At 36.9% G+C, this 27,312-nt stretch overlaps 2 protein-coding genes, 1 long non-coding RNA gene and 1 other non-coding gene across 5 annotated transcripts; 3 read left to right on the top strand and 1 right to left on the bottom strand.

Annotated features, from left to right (window-relative positions):
- Nucleotides 1-56: 56 nt before the first annotated feature.
- On the bottom strand, nt 57-1,703 carry LOC133876766 (protein FAR-RED IMPAIRED RESPONSE 1-like). The gene is made up of 4 exons (XM_062315012.1): nt 1,598-1,703; nt 1,348-1,493; nt 1,096-1,213; nt 57-991 (listed from the first exon to the last, which is right to left on the bottom strand). The coding sequence occupies exons 1-4, from the start codon at nt 1,701-1,703 to the stop codon at nt 57-59; spliced, it is 1,305 nt and encodes a 434-aa protein (XP_062170996.1).
- Nucleotides 1,704-3,085: 1,382 nt separating this feature from the next.
- LOC133877909 (peptidyl-prolyl cis-trans isomerase CYP37, chloroplastic) lies at nt 3,086-14,250 on the top strand. 2 transcript variants are annotated; one of them, XM_062316361.1, is made up of 12 exons: nt 3,086-3,371; nt 4,055-4,315; nt 4,402-4,491; nt 5,071-5,166; nt 5,731-5,838; nt 6,394-6,443; nt 7,724-7,826; nt 12,521-12,574; nt 13,089-13,247; nt 13,333-13,455; nt 13,630-13,679; nt 13,817-14,250. In XM_062316361.1, the coding sequence occupies exons 1-12, from the start codon at nt 3,156-3,158 to the stop codon at nt 13,926-13,928; spliced, it is 1,422 nt and encodes a 473-aa protein (XP_062172345.1). In that variant the 5' UTR covers nt 3,086-3,155; the 3' UTR covers nt 13,929-14,250. The 2 variants fall into 2 exon arrangements, with proteins under 2 accessions (XP_062172345.1, XP_062172346.1); XM_062316362.1 differs by having other exon boundaries at nt 3,163-3,371; nt 4,224-4,315.
- A 5,758-nt stretch (nt 14,251-20,008) lies between these two features.
- TRNAQ-CUG (transfer RNA glutamine (anticodon CUG)) lies at nt 20,009-20,080 on the top strand. The gene has a single exon. It is a non-coding gene; the product is annotated as a tRNA-Gln (tRNA).
- Nucleotides 20,081-23,966: 3,886 nt separating this feature from the next.
- On the top strand, nt 23,967-26,510 carry LOC133877224 (uncharacterized). The gene is made up of 3 exons (XR_009901684.1): nt 23,967-24,283; nt 25,978-26,113; nt 26,194-26,510. It is a non-coding gene; the product is annotated as an uncharacterized LOC133877224 (long non-coding RNA).
- The last annotated feature ends 802 nt before the right edge of the window (nt 26,511-27,312 follow it).

The following is a 27,312-nucleotide window of genomic DNA, read 5'->3' on the forward strand; positions in this document are numbered from 1 at the left end:
TTCTTAATTGCACTTTTCATAGCCCGATCTTGATCTGTAATAATTGCCCCTGGCGCTCAGCCCTTCATGCATTTCAACCATGCCTCAAACAACCAAACAAATGTTGCTGTATCCTCACTTGAAATTAATGCCGCCCCTAAAAGCATTGATTGACCATGATGATTAACTCCTACAAAAGGGGCAAATGGCATTTCGTATTTGTTGGTCAAATATGTTGTGTCAAATGTAACCACATCACCGAAATCTTCATATGATGACCTACTTCGTGCATCAGCCCAAAACACATTTTTCAACCGACACTCATCATCCACATCCATATCAAAATAGAAATCATCATTCACTTTCCGCATTCTATCAAAATAATCACGAAGTGCTGCAGCACCTCCTGTGCCAAGGCGAAGACGTCTTGATTTCGCAATATAATTGCGACACTCTTTCTCTCCAAAAGTAAGATTTTCATACCCCCCCGCTTCAACAGCTAGCGAGTTATAGATCTTGTTCGTATGGATTCCAACTCTATCATCTATATCAAGCTTCCTCTTCGTAGCAGGATCCAACTTCTTGTGGCATCTAAAATATCTCGCTTTGCCTGGGCTTAAATCATGATTATGGCATAGATTTGCATTAGTCACATACCACGTTGTGCCTACTAACTTTACATTCAAAGTAGCCTTACATCCCGTTCTGATTGTTTTATTAGGCTTGCAAACGTTATTGCTTGAGCTGGATTGTCTGTTGCCTTGACGAGCACATGCTAGAGTGATGTAATGTACATCTCCATTTTCATCCTTTTTTTTCTTCTTCTGTACCACACCAAAACCCTCTTTCTTAGCGTAATTTCTATAATATTCATGAAGTTCCTCTATAGAGCCAAACAACATCCCATTCTTAGGTTCCTTAACATTTTTATCTTTATCTATGAGCTTGAGCTTGGAACGGCAACTGTCCACACCATCATTCAACTGTTCATCCGCAATAGTTTCATTTTTATCTATATCAAAACGAATAAAACATAGTGTAAAGAACCCAATTATGAATAATAACATTTACTCTAAGATATGTTACAAAAATTAAAAGTAAAAATGCCCATCATACCATTTTGAGGGTCCATTTCGATGGGAACAATATCATCAAGTTGTACATGTGTCAACAAACAATCATCTCTGCATTGTTTATTGAGCTTGGAACAACAACTGTCCACACCATCATTCAACTATTCATCCCCAATATTTTCATTTTCATCTATATCAAAACGAATAAAACATAGTGTAAAGAACCCAACTATGAATAATAGCATTTACTCTAAGATATGTTACAAAAATTAAAAGTAAAAATGCCCATCATAACATTTTGAGGGTCCATTTCAATGGGAACAACATCATCAAGTTGTTCATGTGTCAACAAACAATCATCTCCGCATTGTTTGTTGAGCTTGGAACAACAACTGTCCACATCATCATTTAACTGTTCATCCCCAATAATTTCATTTTCATCTATATCAAAACGAATAAAACATAGTGTAAAGAACCCAACTATGAATAATAACATTTACTCTAAGATATGTTACAAAAATTAAAAGTAAAAATGCCCATCATACCATTTTGAGGGTCTATTTCGATGGGAACAACATCATCAAGTTGTTCATGTGTCAACAAACAATCATCTTCGCATAGTGAATTCAAGGCTGGTTGTGACAAGTCCATCTAAAAGTTATTTTACAAAAAAAAAATAAAAATGGTTTAATTAAACAATTGTATGAGACAACAAAAACCTAAACCAAGCAAAATCCAACAGTGCATAATAAATCATAATTCACTTCCTAACTTCCCCAAAATTGCTTCTTCAAATCAATACCAATACAGTGCATAATGTTGTAGATAGATCTTCTCTCTTCAAAAACATGTACATATTAAAATAGAAAGCATGATATATTCTTTTGACAGCTTTCCAATTTTAACTTCACCATGAATTGAATTCAAAGAAATTAATTAATGTCATCAAACCATCAATTTGTCTGCAATAAAATCTCATAACCTACATGCTCTTTGTTCACAATTACAATTTACACGCATGATAAATCCATCTTTATCAACGGTACAAAAAGTCTATGGAAATCAACGGTACAAAAAGGCCCAAACCACACTAGTTTTTGTTAACACAGGAAGATTACTTTACAAAGGAAAAAATAAAATTCAGGAAACCTCCTCTGTTGGAGTCCTTTCTGCTCGTGGGCGGCGCTCGGGCTACTGGGTCCGAGAGAGCGAGAGACCAGCTGGGTTAGAGAGAGAGAAAGAGTGAGGGTTAGACTTAGAAGTCACCAAAGGAGAGAGAGAGAGAGAGAGAGTAAAGGGAGAGAGACTAACCGTAGAGAGTGGTCGACTCTGGTCGATGGCGCTCCGGTGCTGGGTCCGAGAGAGAGAGAGCCGCCGGTCGATCGGTGGGCGCTGGTCTGCTGGGTGAGAGAGAGAGAGAGAGAGACGGAGAGACGGAGAGACAGCGAGCTGGGAGAGAGAGACAACGACCTGGGAGCCGGCCGAGGGATGGTTCGGGTCAGAGGGCGCCGGTCGTTGGGCGGTCGGTGGGCGCCGGTCGTTGGTGGTCGTTGAGTGGTCGGTGGGCACCAGTCCGTCGTTTGGAGAGAGAGAGAGAGAGACAGCGAGCTGGGAGCCGGCCGAGGGACGGTGCGGGTCAGAGGTCGCTGGTCGTTGGGTCAAAGGTCTCTGGTCGTTGGGCGGTCAGTGGAGGAGGGGACGGTGGCGGGAGAGGGTGAGATTTGGGAATGGGGGGAAAATTTGGAGTGAGACTGAAGACTGAATCGGACGGACGAGACTTTTCTTCTCTTATTTTTGAAAATTTTTTTTTAAATAAAAAAAATAATAATATGTGCCACGTGGGTCAAGAGCTGGACTCCAGCCGGACTCTTGACGCACGTATAGCACTTCTCGTGATTATGATTAGTGATTTCACATTTCAAAAAGTTAGAAGAATAATTTTTTATTTTATTAATAAAAATATATATTTTTAAAAAATAAAATATATAAAAATAAACACAAAAGCACGCCATGACGCACCATAGCCACACGTAAAACGTTCTAATCTACAAACACGGTCTGCGAAACTGAGGTGGGTTCCTCCCAACACAGTCAGAAATAGCCATGGCGACCTTACACACCATGTCGCCCCAGAGCGTCGTCCTCCCCATCTTCAAGCTCTCCCAGACCCCGCTTTTCTCGAGAAACAAGCGGAAGATGAAGTCGTGGGCGGTAAACTCCGTGATGGAAGAGCTGGACGTGATCAAATGCCTAGCAAACACCCAGCAAAGACCAGGCCGCTCCAGCATTCATTGCTTGCCCAAGAAAAATCACTCAGAGGTTCGTTTTGATTCTCTACAAGTGATTGGAATCCAAACCCTTTTACTTAAAAGCAACTTTAGGGTGTGCTTGCCATAGGAAATCTATGGCTTGTTAGTGTGTGTACTGATAGTTTAAGCGTTTGGTACTAGGTGGTGCTGGTTTCATCTCTTGCCTTGAGTTTTATGATTTTTTTTCTTCTTTTAAATAAAATTACAATTTTGGATGGATGAGGAATTCTTTGAACTCATGACTTGATCTTTCTGTATAGTGTACTACAATTCATTTTCATTTATTACAAACTTTCACATTTCAAAATTTATGTCAAAAAATATGCTATAGAGCCTTTTAACAGGTAAATTGCTACCAATTCTTCTAAAATCATGGACAACATAGAGGATGTACCACATTGTGCTGCCAAATAACTATTGTGTACTGACTGGAGTAATTTGTATTATTATATCCAGTTGATTTGTTAACTCAAATGATTTGCAAGTTCTCAAGTTGATGCTATTATGGCCTTGTCCATTTTACTTGTAATGATGATGAGAGTCAAAATCATCTCAGTGATTCACCTTTTTCCACTTGTGGCCACCTTGAATACTGAAAAGACCAAAATAGTAAATTAAGCCAGAAGAAAAGATGAAATCATATTTCCCCACACCAGTCTTCGGATTTTCTGAAATGGGTGGTCAATCATGCAGGAACCAGCATACCGGCATGATTTTCCTACCAACTTGTACATGTCAATTTGTAGACTTGGACGGAAGAAGCTTGAGAGTCTGATTGCTGTAATCCTTATGTCTGTTCAAATTTTTTCTCCTCTTCCTTTGGTTGGTTGGGACTCCTTTTCTATATCTCCTGCAAGAGCAGTTCTTTATTCTCCAGATACCAAGGTTCCAAGAACAGGAGAACTTGCTTTAAGAAGGGCTATCCCTGCAAACACAAACATGAAGACCATTCAGGTTACTCTTGATGATTGAACTTAAATTCTACCGTCCCTTAACTTTAATAGTAATCAGTTTGCAGACCATCTTCCCTCTGCTTCTAGGATTCTATGGAGGATATTTCGTACCTGCTAAGGATTCCACAGAGAAAGCCGTATGGAACCATGGAGGGGAATGTGAAGAAAGCTTTGAAGGTATATATTTCTTTTTTACTTTTTTTTGGGAGGGAGGGGGTGGGGGGGTGGGGGTTTCTTTCATTTTAATGCTTTATAGAAGGGGGGCCATCTTAAATAAGCATTGCTTCCATCCAAAACTTAAGAGAGCAGTTCATTGACCAAGTCCAATAATAAATAAACGGGATTTGTTTTTCCAAATTCAATATTTACAATGAGAGTTTCTCCTTCTCACATTCTACCCTTTTTAATTCGTCTTTAAATTTTTGAGGTGTCAGCCCTACCAACCCATGCACGGGGCCATGGCTGCAGCTACTGCTTTGTCCGCACAATCTGCGTGTTGCTCATATCTGTAGAAACCATTTTCTTTTGAGTTTTACATTTACTTTGCAACTTGCAAGTTGATGTTTGTAATTTATACTGTTTGGCACGGTGTCATTTACCTGAGTTCCAATCCTGTGATATCCCATTTTGAGTTTGTATATTTTAATCACTGGTTATCATTATGCATTTGTTCTTGTCTCTGTTCATTTATATGTATGGTACGTTGATGTAATCACTTCTGATTTTTACTTTTTCATTATCTTTTCCTATATTTAGATAGCAGTGGATGAAAAGGATTCTATTTTGGCAAGTATCCCAATAGACCTGAAGGAGAAGGGTTCCACATTGTATGCATCACTTATTGATGGGAAGGTATGTGAAGTTACTTTGGAAGAAAGAGAGCTATATTAATTTATGAGAAGGTTGTCAGCACAATTTTGTATTTCTTTCTTTCCTCAGAACTCATATACAGTATCTAGAATGTTACTGTTGGTTGACCAATTAACTGAAAGAAGCTATGATATCATTGTTATGACTTAACATTTGAAGTTCAGTTGTTTGAAGTCAAAGTACCCTTGGCTATGCTTATCATGATTTCAAATTAAATTACTTTTGGCAGCATGGTCAATTGTTAGAATCCATCTAGTGGTTGGTAAAGAAAAACGTTTTTTAATTGTTTATGCTGCTCTGGAATGCCATGTAATATACAGTATTTTCAGTTTCCAAACTGCACAAAAAAAAAAAAATGAATGAAAAAAAGAAAGAGGAAAAAGGAGAAGGCTCCAGCTGTATAGTACTGAATCTCAGTTCACATATCTTATCTCTTCTAGCACATGAATTTTTTGAAGACCTCAGATAATTAGTAACATCTTGAGGTTGATATGGTTCACTGCAGAACCTATCAAAATATCATTGGAAGTTCCTTTGGTTTTTCAGGGTGGATTGCGAACCCTTCTGGAATCTATAAAGGATAAGGACCCAGATAAAGTATCAGTAGGCCTTGCCTCTTCACTTGATACTATTGCAGAGATAGAATTGCTACAGGTAACTGAAACTCATCAATAGGCAAAGGTTATGTTGAAGTATTAATTAAATGATTAAATTTATCATTTCCTATCATCTTAAGCTTTTGGGATAAGTAGTGATTTAACATAGTATCAGAACAAATGTCCTGAATTCAAACATTGTCTCTGCCAATCACTCCCAATTTCAATTAAATATTCCATGTGTTGGGTCTCGCTTATTAAAGGAGAGTCTGAACCCACATGTGAGGGGGAGTGTTAAAAGTATTGATTAAATGATTAAAATTATCATTTTCTATTAGTTTAAGCTTTTGGGATAAGCGATGATTTAGCAAATTATTTTCTAACTCTTTATCTAGACACAATATATTTGTATGGTCAACAAGCGGATGCCTCATGGAAAACATAGAATGATACTTGAGATAATTTTCTAAAATTGTTGCTGCTGTCATGCTAATGGAAACCTGCAGTGTTTTTTACTTAAAGGCGATAATATTGTTTATACTAGCTACTTATGTTACGATGATAATATAAGCATTCCAACTCTCAACTTGCTAGTTGCTATTGTTTGTAACAGGCTCCAGGCTTGTCATTTTTATTGCCCCAGCAATACGTGAAATTTCCAAGGTTAGTCTTCACCAGAGATTTTTAGGTGCTATATTCTAACCACCTTGATGAGGACTAGTATATGAATCACAAAAATATGTGGCCAGTGACATTATAGTCTGAAACTAGGATCCTTTTTTTTTTTTTTTTCCTTTTTCCTTTTGATATCCACAATAAATAATTTAAAGCAAAATAAGAAATCATGGAATATCAGAAAAATTATTTTTTGGGAAAATATACCCACCCTCTTTGAATTGACACCCCTTTTGTTCATGTACCTCCAAACTACATTTATGACACTTGACAATTAGAACTTCAAGTATGTTAAAATGGATCTTTCCGATAGCTGCTGGGGTTAAAAAATATCGGGGTTTTTTTTTATGGACTGCGGTTTCAAGTATTGGTCCCATAAATGGAAAATGGCACATGTGACACGCACGTGCATATTTAAAAAGGAGGTTTGAGGGGGGTGGCCGGACCAACCCTCAAGGCCGAGTGAATGGTTCGACTATCCTCAAAGGAGTGTTTGAGCCACCCCATAATTCCTAAGGGTGGCCGAACCACCCTCTCTCTCTCTCTTTTTCTTTTTGAAGTTTTTTTGTTACATTCTTTTTCTCTTTTATTGTTGTTTTTTTACACATCCACAATTATGTTAAGATATTTAAATCAATTTAGCATCTAAAAGTGGGCCATTTTGGGCATTTCTAGTCACACTTTTGCACGTAAAAGTCACATGCTTCATTTTCTGTCCATGTTACGGCAACGACTAACAGAGGGTTTCATTTGACCTAAATGGTAGTTGGAGGGAGTCAAGTGTCACAAATGGTAGTTTAGGAGTGCATGTGCAAAAAAGGTGTCAATTCGAGGGGGTAAGTATATTCTCCCCATTATTTTTGGTCTATCTGCCCAAGAATTATTCGCTAAACCCATCATTTGATTGGCATTACATCTTTCTTTTTCCTCCAAGTAATCAGTTTTGTTAGTCTGAACATTTTGGGTTCACGATTCTTTACAAATTTTATTTTCTAGCTAATTATATTAGTGGTTAGTTGGCCAGTAAGTTCTGACTTTTTGAAGCTGAGTTATTCCAGCTGCTTGTTTCTTATAAGCAGAGATCCTACTCTAAAAATTTATTTGATATGTAATGGTTTGAAACATTTATTTGTTGTTTGGATGTCCCATAGAAATATTTAAGCATATGCACGAAAATGGTGTGAAAGACCTCCTCTGCTTTGATAAGTAGGCTTTGCATTGGTACATCTATTTTTGAAATAGGAAATGTGTTTCTTTTTGATTTGTAGGCTTAATGGGAGAGGAATTGTTGAATTTACAATTGAAAAAGGAGATGGCTCTACATTTTCTCCAGAAGCTGGTGGTGAACAAAGAAAGACTGCCATAATTCAGGTATACTAAATTTTACATTTTTTGAAGGATGAAAATATTGTATTATGCAATCTTGCATAGGATTGTTATATGCCTTGGATTTATAAAGTTGATTGATTTGTGAAATCTTGTGATTTTGTGTTTTTCTATAATTTAAGATTCACCATTTCTATCTAGCCAAGAAGAGTTACCAATGTTCATAGTTCCTACTACTAATTATAACCCCAAGGGGTGGCTCAGTTGGTTAGTACCAGCTGGGACTTTGAGTTTGCTCCTCAAGGTCTCAGTTTCGAAACCCATGAGTGTCATCTCCCCTTGGGGCCACACCCCCTGGTGAAAGCCAGTGAGTTACCCTGTTCCATGTAGGGAAATTTCTGTGGGTGCGGTGCATGGAACCGAGGTTTATTCTGCAGGGGTGGGTCCAAAGGGCCCTGCCTTGTAGAGGTTCCCCGATATCAAAAAAAAAAAAAAAAAAAAAAAATTATCAATTTTTTTTTTTTCAAATGGTAAGTGAATCAATAAATTTTGGCTAATTTTGTTATTTTTCTTTGTTAATATTTGTACACCATTGGGAGGCTTAACGTAGCAGTGCCACCTTGCTTTTGAGTTCTTCATGCTGAATAAGCAATCAGAATCTCAAGTGAGAGTTCTCTTTGAATAATGTAAAAGCTGGAAACTTCCAAACATTAGACAAAAGGATGACATATCTGTCTCCAAATGGTGGATTTTAAATTACTGACATTGAAATAGCCGATTGAAATTGTTTCTAAAAAATGCCCAATGACCCCAAATAACACCTAGAGGGGGTGAATAAGTGTTTTCACAACAAATTTAAATTTTGCAACCATACAAAATATCACCAAATTCCAACAAGGCATAAAATAAAATAGACACAAGAATTTGGTATTGAAGTGGAAACATTTTGAAGAACTCTTCAAAAGTAAAACCACTATGGGGGCAACCAACCCCAGGAAACTTATCCACAATAGAAGAAAAATTACAATCAATTTATACTTATAAAACCTTTGTAGTAAAAACCTAACTTGTACCCAATAAATGACCTGATTGTCTTCTACTGTAGTAGCTCCAGAACTCTGGCCTTTCTTCTATAAAGCTATGTTTATGACTTGAACTTTGGAGGTTGAAAATTTTGATTTGTGTGGTTTAATGAAATCAAGGAGAGGTTAGAGAATTAACGCATGTCAAGGTAAAATCACTCTCCAAGAACACACAATAATGGTCTCAGGGTTTTATAAAAATCATGGATTATGAAGCTTATATAGACATTGAAAAAATTGAGGTTTGGTAAGCAATTTGGTTAAAAAATAACATAGGCTGAGGTTGTCACGTTCGAATGGGAGTAAGTTGCGTTTGAACGACAAATAGGATTTCACAACTTATCGCATGCGGTGTTCGAACGGGGTTCGAACATTGTTGCGATCCAAAGTTTCAAATCTAGCTTAAAGATCATTGCGTTCGAACTAGATTCAAATGTGATTGTGAAACAATGTAATTCAGCTGTGATTCAAACTGGGTGCGATTGAGCCTTTCATAAGCTTGAATTTTGAAAGTCTTGAGCACTCCATTCCAACGGTATTGCGATTGTAACTGTGATCGAGGCATTCAAAAACTTGATCTTCTCCTTCGAACGATTTTCAAACGGTCTTGCGATTGAGGCATTTTGACTGACATGTCGAATCTTTGAAAACTTGCCTCGTTCGAACGTCATACAATCAAGGTTGCAAATGAGCTATTATGTCCTTCACTTCGAACCAAGTTTTTGACCCTCACTTGAATACCAGCTTTAACCCTAAACCTAGACTTACAATATAACAAGTTTTGCCATTGAATTTGCCAGCAACATAAAACCTAACAAACTCCCATCTTTGCAATTCTGTGACAAAACCCATAAAAATTACAAAACAATAAATTACAAATTAATCCTATTAAACCACTAAACTAGGACTAAGTTGAATTGAATGGATAAACATGTCTTCCTGAAACATGCAAACGCACATTAAACGCGTAGAGAACAGGTGATATAAAATATTAAATAATAGATATGAATCTTAACATTTAAACAATAAACACAAGAATATCTGAACTTCTATGTGACAGGCTGTGACAGCTCTCAGTGCTTCAACGACACCGTTTTTGGGTGCTTCTTCTTAGGACTTGGGCGGGACTGTGGTCCAATCCTCGCCAAAGCCTGGTGGGGGAGTGGTCTGTAAGTCTCCTCTGTCTAGCTTTCTTCGGCGAGGCTTCTGTCTCCCGAGTGTTCCCTTCCCTTTGAGTGGTTGCGCTTCTCCAATCGCTATAAAGGGTGTGAATTTCAGTTCGGATGGCTTGATCCATTCTCAGAAGTAGCCGGTAGGTTTTGGCCCGTCTGGGGAGATTGTTGTGTGGGATCAGGGGGATGACGTTTGGGTTGGGGAGGAAGGAGACTCCCTTTACCCCTTGGGTGTATGTCCTCCCAACATGCCCTTGGATTGGGTGTCGGATGGTGTTGAGGATGAAGATCCGTCCTTCGCGATTTTGGATGCCATTGAAGAGGATTTCCATCGGGTTAATAAGGGTGCACGTCTTAAGATCAAAGGGAGGAGAGATGTGTTGAATCTAAAAAGCTCCATTAACTACGGCGATGCAAGCGTGCCCTCTAGGCGTAGGAAAGGAAATGCTCAGGTGCTGCAGCGTTGAGTGCTCCTTGTGGGTTTCAGGTTTAAGGGCTTAGGTCCTTGTGAGTTTGTTTGGGTTTTTTTGTTGCTTTGAGTGCTCCTTGTGGGTGAAAGTATTTAAGGGCTTAGGTCCTTGTGGGTTTGTTTGGCTTTCTTTTTGTGGGTTGGGTTGGTTTGGTTGTTCCTATATACTCCCTGTGTACTTAGAGGCGCCTTACGCTTTTTTAATAAAACCTTTCTTACTTATAAAAAAAAAACCTAAATATGTAAATGATCACAAAATATCCCAATGACCCCAAATAACACGTAGAGGGGATGAATAGGTGTATTCACAACAATCATGACAAATTTCAATTTTGCAACCACATAATATCACCAAATTCCAACGAGACAAGAATTTGTGATGATATGGAAACCTTTTGAAGAACTCTTCAAAAGTAAAACTACTCCGGGGACGGGCAACCCCAGGAAACTTATCTACTATTGAAGAAAAATTACAATCACTTTATATTTACAAGACATCTGTAGAAAAAACCTAACTTGTACCCAACAAACGACCTGTATGTCTTCTATCGCAATAACTCCAAAACTTTAGACTTTTTTCTATAAAGCTTCCTCTGCAACTCGGAACTCTGAAGGCTGAAGGTTTTGATTTGTGTTTTTTAATCAAATCAAGGAGAAGTTAGAGAATTAAGGCATATGAAGGTAAAATACTCTCCAAAAACACAAAATAATGGCCTCAGGGTGGAAATTGTGGCTTATGAGGCTTATATAGACATTGAGAACTGAGCTTTAATGAGCAAATCGGTAAAAATATAACATAGTCTAAGGTTGTCGCGTTTGAATGGCAACTAGGGTTTCACAACTTATCGCATGCAGTGTTCGATTACAATTGCGATCGAGAGTCTAGGATTTGGCTTAAATATCATCACATTCAAACCGGATTTGAATGTGATTGCTATCGGAGCTTTCAGTGAACCTTTGTGAAACAATGTAATTCAATCTGCGTTTGAATCGGGTGCAATTCCCCTTGCGATTGAGCCTTTCGAGTGCTTCTGTTTTAAAAGTCTTTAGCACTTCGTTTAAACGGTATTGCGATTGTGACTGAGATCGAGGCATTCAGGAACTTGATCTTGAAGTGCCTTGATCTTCTCGTTCAAAAGCCTTTCGAATGGTCTTGCGATGTAGGCATTCTGACTGACATGTTGAATCTTTGAAAACTTGCCTCTTTCGAACGCCATATGATTGAGGTTTGCGAACGAACTATTTTGTCCTTCACTTTGAACCAAGTTTTTGACACTTACTTGAATACCAACTTTTACCCTAAACCTAGACTCACAACATAACAAGTCTTGACATTGAATTTGCCAACAACATAAAACCTAACAGTTTCCACTTCCATTGTTGAATTTGATTACAATGTTCTTAAGCATGGGCTACTAACTCTTTGGTTGCTATTCACTTTAATTATGTCTAAGAATAGTGGGTATCATAATATGAATCATGTATGCATTGTGCTTCGGATTTGCAATCTAAATATAATGTCTAAGCATGGAGTATAATTAGCTCTGAACCAGATGCTTAATGACAATTGACAACTGTATTGTCTTTTATAATGTATGGATATAAGGGGTTGGGATTTAAGAGTAGTTGTGTGTGTGTCTGTGTTTTTTTTTTCCAAGTGTGTGTGCCATTGTATGATCTCATCTACATAAAGACATTAATGTCTGCTGTTCCATTGATTGCTAAAGGAGCTAGTTGACAGGATACTCATGGCATGTGCTTTTACTTTTGATTGTACAATCTGAAATGTGTAAATGGTCAACTTCTTAATTTATCAATTTGCATGTAAAGTCATGAATCTCTCTGTACTATTGAGAAATCTGTATATTTTTGGGTTATGGGCCAACATATTGGCTAGACTGATGCATTCGCCATTGGAATCAGTACAAGGTTGGGTGCATAAGTACTTGGTTAAACGAATCTTGGCTCCTAGGATCATAAATTCAATTGCAACTGATCATAAGCCTGTGAATTCAGGTTGTTGTAGATGGATATTCAGCACCGTTAACGGCAGGGAATTTTGCAAAGCTGGTAAGGTAGTTGAACCTCACTTCAATCTTTGGGAAATATATCTACCTATGCATATAGACATGCAAGCACACGCACGTGAGCGTGTGCGCGCACACATGTGGATGGTGATTCTTTTTTATTGGTCTTTTGTGCTTTCCAGCTATACATTTGGTTTTCATCCCCTATATCCATAATAAGGCTGACCAATAGTGGATTCTAAACCGAGGAAAAGACTATAAACTAGTTTATTTTCCAATTTTATGGAGATGGATGCAAGTATGTGAGATATGAAGATCTGACAAGCTTATTGGGAAACAACATATTGAGGATATGATAACATATTGACAAAGTGAACTTTAATTGATTGGAATTCTGCTAGTCCTATGCTGGTCTCACCTGAATACAAGTTTTTGGTCATGATAGTGCCTATGAAGTTTTAGTCTTTTCCATTTTTTTAAGTGAATCTGAATTTTGGGATTTATTGGGCTGTAAGTAATATCTGAAAGGAACAGATAATCAATTGACAATTTCTCAGGTAATTGATGGGGCATATGATGGGGCAAAACTTAGCTGTACCGACCAAGCTATTCTCTCAGACAATGGGCTTGACAAGAAGCTGGGTTATGATGTTCCTTTAGAGATAATGCCATCTGGGCAGTTTGAGCCCTTGTACAAAACAACATTAAATGTGCAGGTCTGTCAATGTCTTATATCAACAAGAGATTTCTTGTGGGCAGTTCTTCTCATTTTTTCTTTACCTGTTTCTCCCTGTTTAAAAGGATGGAGAATTGCCCGTTCTTCCACTCTCTGTTTATGGAGCACTTGCAATGGCACATAGTGAAGTCTCTGAGGAGTGCTCATCGCCATATCAGTTTTTCTTCTATCTCTATGATAAGCGAAATGTAAGTTTAATCCCACATTTTGTTTGAATTAATACTCAAGTTTCGACTTCCACAGGCTTTTGCTAGACCAACATTGAAAATGACAAGTCTGAGATTAGCTTTTCATGTATTCCATCTTGACATTTTTTTTTTCCTTTAACGTATATTTGCATATATCCTGCGTGCATTTGATAGGCTGGCTTGGGAGGGTTGTCGTTTGATGAAGGGCAATTTTCAGTTTTTGGGTATGGCTTTAAACTCCTTACTTTTATTGTTACTAATTACTTTTGAGTTTCCTTCAAGAAAACACACATGCACAAAATAACTTTATGTTTCCTATGGCTAGTTGCATCATTTGGTTATATCATGTTTCAATATGCAGATACACAACTGTTGGGAGAGATATTCTTCCACAGATAAAAACCGGAGATGTGATTCTATCTGCAAAGCTGGTGGAAGGTCAAGATCGCCTGATATTGCCAAATGAGAGTTGATCTACTCTCTTGCCAAGCAGGTCACTTTTCATTCTTTGTGTTTGCTGCATTTTGATGGCATCAACCTGATTTTATTGCTGCAGGTTGGCCTGTCAAGTTTCTCATTGCCAGTTTTTTTTTGTAGTTTTGTTGAGTATTTGAAGTTCAGTTGTAAAAGGGAACTTATAAAAAAAAAAAAGTATTTGAAGTTCAGTTGTCTAGAGTGAAATTTATTACATTTTCCCAAAGGAGGAGACTCTTTAACTGATCCTTGTACTTTAGAGCCTGTAAAGTCACATGTCTCACTTCTACTGAATCAATCAACTTAGCATTTATTTATTTATTTATTTTTTTATCTTTATTTTTTTCATCAAAGGGAATGTGATAACTAAACCTTGAAAACTTGATGTAACAAAACATTGATGTTGATTTCTTTGTACACTCATTATTGGCTGGAAAATGCTGAAAATTTAAATGTCTCCCATTTCAATTAAGGTGGATGGTTTTGTTTCTGTATTTATTTTGTGGACGGATGATTTCATCATTTTATTATCATATTACTTGATGAAAGCCCACAACAAAAAACAGATGAAGTAGTTGGTTATTTATTTTGTTTTGCCAAAAATACTAAACCAACAACTGAGAAAAAGAAAAGGAAAAACAATCAACATCATGTTTCTGACAAGAAAAAAAAAATCATCATGAACGAGACTTATGGTTCATTTGGGTGTTGAATTTTTTAAATCATAATTGAATTCTTATTTGGTTCGCTAATTTTGAGGCAAATAAAAAGTGTTTAGGTGATGAGTAGAATTTAAATTCTATTTGAAATTGTGTTTGGGTGAAAGTTGTATGAGCTTGTTTTTTTACGGATAACTATGGTAGGAAATGATTGGATGTATGAAAAGTTGTGTATAATGATTGGTGTTATGAAAATTAGTATGGAATATTGATTGAAATAACTATTATTTAATAATTACAAAAATGACTATTAAAATTAATATTTCATACTTAATTAGTTTGCTTTTTTAAATCTAAGATAAATACGATTTTTTTTTTTTGTTTAATTTAAACCAATTTGCTTTTTTAAATCTAGGATAAATTCGATTTGTTTGTTTGTTTGTTTGTTTGTTTGTTTGTTTGTTTTTTTTTTTTTTTTTTTTTTTTTTTTTTGCGTTTAATATAAATTAATTTGCCTTTATAAGTCTAAATTAAATAGCGAAATTATTTTTTGTACTTATGCGTTTAATATAAATTAGTTTGCTTTTTTAAATCTAAGATAAATACACACATATAATAGTTGAAAAAAAGAAAAAGAAAAGGTCAATTTCAAACAAAGTTTGGCAGCCATTCAAATGCATGGTTCCATTGTAGTTCATGAACGGTACTGAAAATAAAATAGTTCAGGTAGCAAATCCTAGAAATATTCGACAGAAATTATACAATAAACTATTTGGTGGAAGCAAAAGAGATGTATATTAAACAGTGGTATTACATACCACAAGCAGTACAAACCAAATAAATTCATACAAACATGAGAACCAACAAAAACAGTAACTCTAAGCAACAGTAACTCTAAGCAACACAGGATGCAAATCCATGCAATACCACAACATCGCATAATGCCTCCGACAGTCCACGACATGCTCGACACATTGCCCTGAGCATGTAAACGCAATGCGTCGTCGTCATGCACCGATTCTGGCAAATTTTGCATCAACTCATCTTCCTAGTAGAAACCTCCTGGATGATTCTACAATACTACCCGAGATGATTCTACAATAACACATTAAAACGAGATGAGACTGACATTGTTAAATACAACAAATGCGAAAAAAATCAATAACATAAAAAAAGTAAAATGCATTTGAGGCTTGCAATTGTTTACGAGTGAGTTCATACTTTGCTCAGGGGACACTTATAAAAGCGTCTCATATAGTTTCTTTCCGTTCTTGAAAAGAGGAGTCTCATGGCTCGAGCACCACATGTGCAATTTAGCTCGAAGTCCATGTCTACTTGTTATGCAAATAAGTGAATGCGGCATAAATAAACAAACTTATCAAGTACGGGTACACAATTCAACTTAACAAAATATGTAATTCGAATGACGCAGATAAACATTTATCCACAATGAGCATACTAACAACGTACATATGGGTCAACTACACGTAATTGTCTTACAGAGAAAAAAATCTCAACCATAAAACATACACAACCATATCTAATGCACGAGCATAACAAAAAAATATTAGTTCAACATTATGATTACCATTTTAATTATTCCAATTTTCGTGTCCATGTGCATTTGCCCACACTGCTTGTGCAATACCTTCTCTAAAATGGCCCATTTCAAGAGCAGTTGTGTCTGACAAGTCGTATTATCCTGCATGTGAGGGGCCTACCTCATCATCGTTGTCATATACATATGGCTGCTCACTCATCTCTGGTTCTACTACTTGAGTGCTGAAGATTTCATCATTTGGATTGTGTGTTCCAATGAAGTTGTGCAGTGTGCAACATGCCATTATAATGCCAGGTTGACGTATCAATAAGTACCTAGGCATATCGTATAAAATATGCCATCTTCTCTTCAATTTTGCGAAGCAGTTTTCAATAATCATTCTTAGTGATGAGTGTCTAAAGTTAAATAGTTCATTGTACCCACGGGGTAGAGGCTTGTTGCGAAATTGTGAGAGATGGTACCTCTCCCCTTTATAAGGAGGCAAAAAACCGTGCGTGCATGGGTACGTAGAATCGACCACATAATAGTGCCCTTTATAAATAAAATACTCAAAATTAGTGTAAGAACATGAAAAACTATCCTATAAGAAACTACGCATTTGTATGCGACGTACTAACCATATGTAGGCTACTCAAAGCCTTGGTCAATTCTAATAACATCTCTAAAAACGCACCCATCGTTCACGATTCCCTCCCAGTCAACGTACATGTACGAAAATAACATGTCAAAATCGCCCACTGCCATTACGTTATGGGTGTACTCATTTTTTCGGCCACGATCGAGGCGTTGGTGCTCAGCAGGGATTTTTGCCTTTATGTGTGTTCCGTCAATTGCACCAATACAGTCCTGTAAGAATTCCAAAAAAAAAAAATACAGTCTTAAAATACGGGGTATTACAGATACTACTAGCAATACTATAACCGTGATCCACATTCAAGCATGATGCGTCGGTTACAAAACAACCATTAGATCCAATGTCCATCATAATACATTATAAACATTTGACCATAAAGAACAACATGTAATAGTACGCCCATAGTCGTTTTTCTGCATGAAACGGTGTATCGCGATCCGCTGCCCTTGGCATTGGCCAGTAATCAAAACAAACATAACAACACTTTCCTCAACATCAAGATTCTTTGTACTCCTCATGAGGCCGCATTCCCTCAACTCAACACACAAGGATATAAACTTCGATGGCTCCATACAAAACATTTGGTAACACGGCACTGGGTGACCCTTTAGCGTGTATGTTATATACATGGCCCCTTGTAATGGCAAGTTGCATTGCGGCAATATGGTGTTATTATCTTCTTCCACCGCTGCAATTGCAATCATTATGATGAACTTTGTCGTCGCTATCTTCCTTCACAGGTACGAAAGGGAGGTTAGATCCGTCCATCCTACCAACGTACGCTTGCGAAAACAATGAAGCATTTGGTGAAAGAATGCCAATAAACACACATTCAACAATTAATGGAACCAGAGGTGGGTACATAACAAATTAAAACACATTAATATTATCACAAAGGCACGTAGTAAAACATATTACAACAATTAAACTTGTCACATATATATAGGTAGGTCCTAAAACACATTTTATAATATAAAATACGTAGGTAAGTCCTAAAACACATTCAAATAACATAAATGTTTAGTGAAAATACAATCAACTCAGATTGTCACTGCAGGGGCTTCAGCTTTGACAGCCAAAGTCTCCTTCGTTCTTTGTTAATGCGGACGAACACGTATTGAAATTGTTCATCTGTCAGGGCAATTGCTGCAGCCACGTATATTTCGTCACTAATCTCCCCCTGTAACTCATCCAGTAAGTCCATAGCCCGGTTTATCGGATGGGTGGATTTCGCAGCCATTTCCTGCTGGCTCCGCCGAACTATGGCTTCTTTTCTAGCCCTCGCCATAACCCTGACCGCCTCGAACATTTCGAGCTTCGCAGCATCTACCATGCTTCTCGTTCGCCCCCCAGAGAATCTCTTGCCTGAAGATCCCATGCTCACACCCAATCCGATATCACGTGCCGGCTCATTGCTCTTACCCCGTGAATCCTCCGCCATTGCCTGGAAGAGTTGGAAGCATGCAGTATAGGAACAAGATGACTCGATCTGTTGAGTGATGAGCTTCGATACAAGGCATGGATCGGATGAGTTAACTTATTATATATAGACATAGACATATATGCACCCCAAAAGCAGTAGTGTGCGAACCTTTCAAATCAACCTCACCACCTCCCTCAGAAATGGTCGGTGGAGGTGAGTAAAGAGGAATAAATAAATAAATAGAGAAAATTTGAAACAAATCCAAGAATGCTGCTGCTACGGCGAGATCTGCAGAAGATTATTTATTCATATCCTAATAATAAAGCGATTTCAACGGCCATATATTGGATTTGGAGGTGATGGGTATCTTCAGATCGACTGAAAAGCCTGCCTCGCAGCTCAGACTCGTACCGAATTCCCTGTGCTTTCCTTCTTCTTTCTTTCTCCAACAGCAAGACAAATTAGCCAGCCATGAGAGAAGGAATCCGGCATTTTTCTTCCCATTTTGCCCTTGTCCCCCTTAATTACGCGTTTTCTCACTCATTAAACAGAGAAGGGCAAAATGGGCTTGCCAAACAGTAAGATGGCAGAGTTATGAAGATAAATGAGTTTTTTGTCAATTTTTTTTCCTCTGCACAATAAACACGTCTGACTGGCCTCGGAATTCGGGAATCGCTCCAAATTCCCAATTCGGGTTGAATTCGGTTTGAAATTACCGGGTTTTAGTCCTTCGATAATTACATCTTTAATTTTTTTTATTTTTTTTATTTCAAATAAGTACCACCCCATTAATTAATTAACGGTATATCACCTTAATTCAATTATTAATTAATACAAAGTATTTCTCGTTAGACATGTAATATAATCATTATACGTGTCATGTGGCATAATTACGTTAAAATTACAAGAAAAAAAGTACACATAACTCTCTAAAACTACTACATCATTATCAATGTCTCTCGAAACTATTAATTGTGTCAGTATCCCTCTTTTAAACTATTAAAAATATCAATATTCCCCGTAATGACAAAAAATACAATTCATAAAATTATTAAAAGAAAAAACTAAATAATTATCAAAAAAATATAAAATAAAATAAAAAGTTATACAAGAAATAGAAAAATAAAAAAAAAATACAAAAATACAAAATAAAAACCGGTTTTTCTTCTTTCTTTTTTTCATTTTTTTTAAATAAATTGTTTTTCTAATTTTCAGTTTTTTTTTTTTTACTTTTTTTTTTTTTTGAATCGCGTCAAACGAGAGTCACATGGTATTAACTAATTGGTTTGGTGTGGCATATCAATAATCAATTGGACGATAGGTAAATGGAGGGACTTATTTAAAACTAGAGAAAAATTTAAGGACCCAATTGTCGAAATTGAAAATCTATAGGCTAAATTAAAATAGAATAAAAATTGAGGAACTAAATTTGAAATGAAAAGAAAGAGAGAAGAGACAATTCAAAATTATGGACCAAAAAAGAAAGAAACAACTCCATTTTCCCGAAGACTCACCAAAATTTCCTCTTAAATTAGGTGAGAAAAATTAACTCAAGAACAAAAGTTACAAAAATCTTTTTACTTTCTCCACATAACTAAACAGGATAAAATAATACTTTTATTTCTTCCTTTTCTCTTCTTTATTTTTTCTATAGAATGTGAACCAAACGGGGTGGTAGCAATGATTTTATGGTGTTTCCAGATGTACTCATATATAAAAAAAAAAAATTATTTTATTATAATAAAAAAAAAATATTTGTAGTAGAATGTTAAATAAACTATTGAACCGCATAAAACATCAAGGGTCCCATGGTCTAGTGGTCAGGACATTGGACTCTGAATCCAGTAACCCGAGTTCAAGTCTCGGTGGGACCTATAATTTCATGTGTTTTGTTTCCATGAAATCTCAATTCGGCTTGGTGACCCCAAAAGAACCAATTAAACAATTAACAAACTTTTAAGAACTGTTTTAATCGTTTTCCTTTTAATCTTTATCTCTTGTATTTACCCAATTAGCCACTAGAAATTGAATATAATCAAATCTGTCCAATGTAATTCCCATCTTAAGCTCAACTGCCAAGCATTCATACACAAAATTTATGGTTTTGGTTGTTAGAATATTAATCAAAAATCACCCCATATAACTTTTAATAAGATAACAATTCGTGTCCGCGTGTTGGGTTCGGATCGTGTTGAGGTATGAACATAAAATTATATAGTCAACCATAACCTATCCCTACTAGAATATTAATAAAAAATCACCTCATAGAACTTTTATTAGGATGACAATTTGTGTTCGCGTGTTGAGTTTGGGTCCTGTTGAGGTATGAACATAAAATTATATAAGTCAATCATAACCTAACCTAGGGGTAGGTATAACCGGCCTACACCCGCAAAACCGCACTGCTCTGCCCCGGAATTCACGGATCCCCTACCAAAAATTACAGGCATAGGCTTAAATATTGCGTAACTGCGTGGTACGAGGAGGTGACTTGCGGAAATAGTTTTTTCAAAGAGGAATGCTAGGCATCAAAACACTTGTTTCTAAAATTTTATTTCAAACTGATGTGTCACAATCCTATGAGATTGTGGCACACTTCCCAAAATGATAGATCTCATGAGATTGTGACACATCAGTTTGGAACTAAATTCTGGAAACAAGTGTTTGGATGCCTATTATTCATCTTTTTCAAAACTTGCAAACCCACCCCGAGGAGAATGAGATGTATAGCGATGGCCAGTCGCCAAACCCTCATCTCTTGCTTTGCTCATCTCTCTCTGTAATGGCCATCGTGTTAAGCGATGGTAGCAGTGTGGTGGCCGTTTCCTTAAGGGTAAATGAGAAGTTGAATGCAAAGGAGCCAAGGTAAAAGTGATATGAACGGTAGGGATTGAATCATTCAATCTAATGGTTGAGAATTTGTAGCACAACTATAATTTCAGCCCCCCAACTCACCTTGTAGAATATCCCAATTAATGCCTACTAAACTCTTGCCACGTATCCTTATCACATTATCTTTCTATCATCATTTTTTTTTTCCTTCTAAGCCATCAGCTTTAATCACATAGTAATGCTACATTCACAAGCCAGCAATCCTTCATTCCTTTCACACGTATGTCTAGCTCCCAATACACGTGAACACTAATTATCTTGAAGCATTTCACAGAGCCAATTTGGAAAAATATGGCTTCGTTTTAACCTAATCTGGTTCAAGAACATTGCTCCTAGTGAACAAAAATGTTGGCTCTGCCATTGGCTTAGGCCTCCTAAAGTTAGGGTTATTCGAGAAACCCTAAAAACTCCTAAACAACTACCAGAGTGGAATATTAATTTTCTTCTTTTTTTTATTCATTCTTCGATACCCCAATTTATAGGGTTACAAGCTCAAATTACGGAAACAATAAATAAATAAATATTATTAATTCTAAATACGACTAATACCATATTAATAAACCTTATTATTTTCTTAAAGAGAAAATACAACTCTTATCTTATGTAAAACCTAGTCTAATTATTCTATTAAAGAGGGCATTAATATAATTCTTATAATACCCTTATCAAGTACCCTAAGTACGTAACTCCTACCATCTTCAAATGGACCTAGTCCTCAAGGTCCGAAATATTGCTCCAGTAGCTGCTGCTGATGTGGTGGTAACACTGGAAAAAAAAAAAAAAAATAAAGAATTCTACGTGAACCCTTTCCACCCATAATTTCCTTATTTCTCTCAGCCATTTTCAATTTAGGGGTAACCCAATTGGACAAAATATTTTCCCTTGCTTTCTCGCTGACTTCTGCTCCCCGAACATGCGCCCCTTTTGTCCCAGCTACAGCTCCTTTCCATTTTCCTCTAATAGCAGCTTCCGGGTTTACTTCTCTTTCAACAAAAAATCCGAAACACTCGGATACTGCCATAATCCCCTTCAATTTGCCCTCATCTGCACAGTCCGGATTTCCTTCTCTTCCCTCAGAAATTTCGGATGACCTTCCTCCTCCGCCAGTGAAGCCCGAAATTGCTCCTCTGTCCGTAGCTCGTCGAAAAAACTCCATGTTTTGGACGGCAAGGTCTGGGCTGCCGCTATTCACGCCGGAGTCTCCGTCCTTCGCGTAATTGCCGTCTGGGGGACGTCTGGGTGGCCGCCGGTGATCGGAAAAATCGTCCGGAGGAGGACCTTGCGCCGTTGGAACAGTCGAAGCTCCACCCATCCTTCCGGCTTCTGTTTTTTGCCGCCGGCCAGGTGATGACGCTATGGGCCACGTCCCAATTTGCGTTTCGATCTGCTCCCCGAGCCTCCTTCTGGCCACCCAACACCGATGCCCCGGCTTCATGGAACTCCGGGTGTTGCTCCGAAGCACCTTGCTCAGCCTCTTCGGCCCTCTCTTGCCTGAGCCAGTGTCCTCCTTCCCAAGGTTCGACCCCTTCACACCCAAACCAAGGAACTCGGCAAGGTTTCCCCTGATTTTTGTTGTGTCCCTTCTGTCGACTACACAGCTTGGCTTGTATCGTTTCCTTTTCCGTCTTCGGAACCAGTCACAACTTTTAATAAAAATAAAAGTAAAAATCTAAAAATAAATAAATCTATTATTTATTTTTTATTTTTTTAAAAAAGGAAGTTGGAGCCTAAATGGTAAAACTAAAAAAATAAAAATAAAAAATAAAATTAAGGGCGACTGAACCACCTCATTACTGAATCACCCTCATTTGGCCAAATAGCTGATTGGGCCACTCTAATGTTCTAACTTTTTTTTTTTTTTTTTTTTCACTTTTTAATTTTTTTTTCCGCTTTCGTTTTTTTTTTTTAACTTTATATGAGCACTTTTGTCTTATTAAAAACTTGTAGGGTCAATTTTTATTTTTTTATTTTATTTTATGTTTCCCCTTTTTGCTAGCCTTGTGGGGACATTGACAAATTTTGGTAGTTTGATGGGTACATTAACAATCGAGTTATAATTTGAGGAGCTTATGTGGACTTTTTCTCTAAAGTTTTACTCAAAAAAAAAAGAAGAAAGTATTGTCGATATTAGCATTGAAAGAATAAACATTTCCACGCTTTAAAGATAGCCCACTTCACACACTAAATTAATTATTTTATTTACTTTTTGAGCTGTAAACTTACTATTACACTTGCACATGATATTTACATAAAGAGGGGAGGGGGGGGGGGGGGGGGAAGGAGGATGGTGTCAAATAGTGTAACGCCCAAGAAAAATAAATACCTAAAATAAAAATGTATTGAAATGTTAGATGAATAGAAGCTTAGTTAATGTATGTATATATATATATATATATATATGTGTGTGTGTGTGTGTGTGTGTGTGTGACCACCCGGATTGATGAACACAAACATAAAGAAGATGACTCCTAGAGCTACCGGTTTTCTAGCTTAAGTAAACTTGGTGGGAAACACTAACTGTGTGGGTATTTTTTGGACCTGTTTGGCAACCAATTGCCACTTAATTTTCATTGCCTTTTTGCCCATCACCAACAGTAGACACGCGTGACAATTCTGAAACAAAACACTGTCTCTACTGCCACACTCAGTCCTTTTCTTTGAATTTTCTTTCCGTTGAAGACTTGATCCTCCCGCCCAACTTATTTCCTCAGCTTTCTAATGTGTGCCTCATGTCCTACCGCCCATCTCTTCTCACGACTTTAACACTATCGCTCTTCAGCCCTCACGCCATCAACCCACCGACACGGCCAGTCCCTTCAGATCTCCAGCTCCTCTCTCTCAGAATCGCTTCTGGAAATTGATCTCCTCTTCCCATATCTCCTCTCTCCATATCCCCACTGACACGCCATTATAGACAGAATCATTCTTCAAGCCATCAACCAAAATCCTCATCGACACGGCATCAACCGATCTCTCTTCAGATATCCATCTCCTCTCTCTCACGGATCTGCCCAGACATTTGGTCCATTCGCTTGTGGCTTCTGCCTAGACATAGTTGGTTTTGGTCCGGTTTGGGACTGGTGGAAGTAGGAGGTACCAACGGCGAGGACAGGTTCCCAGTGAAAACGGTTTAGGTACATCTAGGGAATGGGAACGGGAATTTGGAGCTTGACTTGAAGCTGGGTGTATGTTCATTTAGCATGCCTTCTTCGTAGGTTTTTTTTTTTTTTTTTTTTTTTCTTCTCTCTTTTTGTGCGTCTTTCTTGCTGATGGGCTGGATATATGATGTATCTATATAACGCATATGCATGAAATTAAGCAGATAGTTTTAGTGTTGTACTTGGACAAAGATTTCAGCCCATGCTTTTGGAGATCTAGGGCAACAAAGATTAATATATAAATAAACTTAAAAGTACCGACTGTAATTGTGAACATAGTTCGAGATCGTATATTAACATGTTAATACAGATTGCAGCCTTTTTAGTAGTTGGTTATAGCCAAACAGAGTATTATGATATGTTTTGACAACCGGTCTAGAGAACTTGCTGATTATTGTGATAGGGATTTGACTTGGGTGCTCCAGAAAAAATTATAGGAGATCTCCTTTAAAAAGACCAACGGTCTGGATTTGATCCCTATCTCTTTTTCATGGAAAACCGATTCAAACAAAACACTGTATATCTCTTTACCTTAAAAGGGAAAGCACAAAGATCACTAGTTTCTTGAAAGAATTGATCAAGATCAAATAATAGCAGATGGGTATGGTACATTTAGGTACATATTGAAGAAACAAAGGGAACTCTTCAATTTGCTAGTAGAGCCAAGCGCATCACTAATTGTGCTCAAGTGAATGAAGTATATTCCTTGTTCTGTCTAGTCCATTTACCATTTGTCTCATTCATGAATCTGTATTTGGCTGGTATTTATTTCTTATGTTCATTGCAATGGTGGATTTTGATGTATGTTTTATGGTCTCAGAAAAACTTATAATCCCTTCCCCATATTTTCCAGGGCTTGGTAAATATGATGTTATTCCAATTTATTAGTCTTTTTTTTTTCTCTGTCTGGTCATATTATGTATATTTTTCAGCATTATCAGTTTCTCATATTAGGTTAATCTTTAAGTTTCAATAAATTGAACAAAAGGATATAGTCCAAATGTATCGTAGTCTACAAAAATATTATAAATCTATTTGAGCATTTGCTTATGTTGAATATAGTTATATCCTTTTGCACTCCGTTTTTAAAAGGATAGCCTTAAACATGGACTGCATGAAACTAAAATTATGGTGCCAAGATCAATGTCCTACTCAGTAGACATTATTGTATCTAATTTTTGGACCAAAAGCATAAATAAATTAAATTTGTAAATATCCAAATGTACTATTGATATTATGCATAGGAATTTTAAAATTGATTCGTGTTTGTATGATGAACATGTTCCGGCAACTTTCATGGAGTGAGGTGCCAACATTTCAAGATTATTCTCTGCACTAGTGTAAGTGCATAAAATTTATGGGATTCCACATTTTCTCCAATGGTCGACTGTTAAATAGGAATATTTGAGTTGGACCCATTAGGGTAAGCGTAACTCTTTTGGGCAGGTAAAAAAAGTTGTTTGATAATGCTAATAAAAAAGTTTAATTTATTTTGAGAAAGAAGAAGAAGATCGAGGTAGGTTACAGGTAAACTATTCCAATCCAACTATTTTCTTGTATGGAGCGGTGAAAATGAGATGGACCCCAATTAGTCAGTCTTTTCCAATTGGATTTTTTGTAAATTAAATCTTATGCAAGCACATTTTTTGGTATGGTATAGAATTCAATTATAATTATGAATAATGTTATAAGATTCTCATGTTATGTGCTTTCCAATGTAGGCGCGTGTAAATGTCTACAACAAGTGATTTGTCAAGTGGTCCCCCGTTATGTCGCTGTGGAATTCCTGTACGTCTAAGGAACTCTAGGACCGAGACCAATCCTGGTAGAAAGTGGTATGAATGTATTAACTACAAGGTAATTCCCCTTTTAACGTTGAGTGCTTATATTTTGTCGTTAGTAGCCTATGACAATTTTGCCTTATTTTTATCATCTAGAAACCCGGTGATTGTAATTTTTTTGAGTGGGCTGATAAGGAAATTACTGGTTGCGAGAAGAGATTAATGGAATATTTGCAACAAATGAAGGATAGAATGCATGCTGATAACGTAAGAGTTGAGGAACTCAATGAACGAAAGTGCCGTGAACATTGTGATAAACTACAGAGGGAGTTAGTGTCCAGTCAAAATAATGGCAATATGTTAAGGGGTGCGTTGTTAGTTGTAATTTTGGTTTTAGTCTTTTATTTTTGTGGTTTTAGTAGACCTAGAAGTACCAAGTTGATGTTAAAATGATAATTATTGAAGAAGTTTGGCTGTACTAGTTTTTGTGATTTTGAACTAGTCCGTTTTGAATGTTCTGTTTTCTTGCTTGTATCTTCTCCATTCCCTTACTACGCCACCAGAAGGACATGCATTGAAACTAGCAGAAAGAAAGGCTGTGCAAAAAGTGGCAGAAAACATATGTAAGATATATGAGATTAGTCATTGTATCCTATCAAGTTGCAAAGAAGCTACACTTGTCCATAATCTGTTCTTTAACTAATTTATAGAAGTTAATTGCAAATATAAAAAGCTCAGCAAACCCTGATTTGGCATCTGAATGCCCTTTAAGGTATAAAGATTTGATTTACAAACCCTACTATACAATACAATCTTTTGGGTATGTAAACAGGCTAACCATAATGAACCATAAATCTTAACGAGAAAAAATCAATTAAATTTCTTTTTTCAGCACTTCTTTTTTTTCTTTTTTTCTTTTTTTTTTTTTAAAAAAAAAAGGCAGAGTAGTCAAATAGATAAAATCGGGACGAGAAGCATAAAGGGACGAGAAGTCGAATAGATAAAACCAATTCTTATCAGAGCATAAAGGGACGAGAAGCCATGAACTGAATTTTGGTGCATACTTATGGTCTGAGCATACTCTTCATTGGAAACTTAAAAGTGAATTCAAATGGCATGGGATTTTTAGAAACATTATCCCTCCAAATCCAAATCAATAAGGGTTTCCCAAAAATCACAGACATAAAACAAATGCATACTATTTTGGCAGCCCTCCTTAGAGGTGACTCCACATACTTAAGGTCATTGCATCCCTTACTTTCCCCATATAGACGG

Source organism: Alnus glutinosa, chromosome 9 (genome assembly GCF_958979055.1).
Source record: "Alnus glutinosa chromosome 9, dhAlnGlut1.1, whole genome shotgun sequence".
NCBI classification, from domain to species: Eukaryota; Viridiplantae; Streptophyta; class Magnoliopsida; order Fagales; family Betulaceae; genus Alnus; species Alnus glutinosa.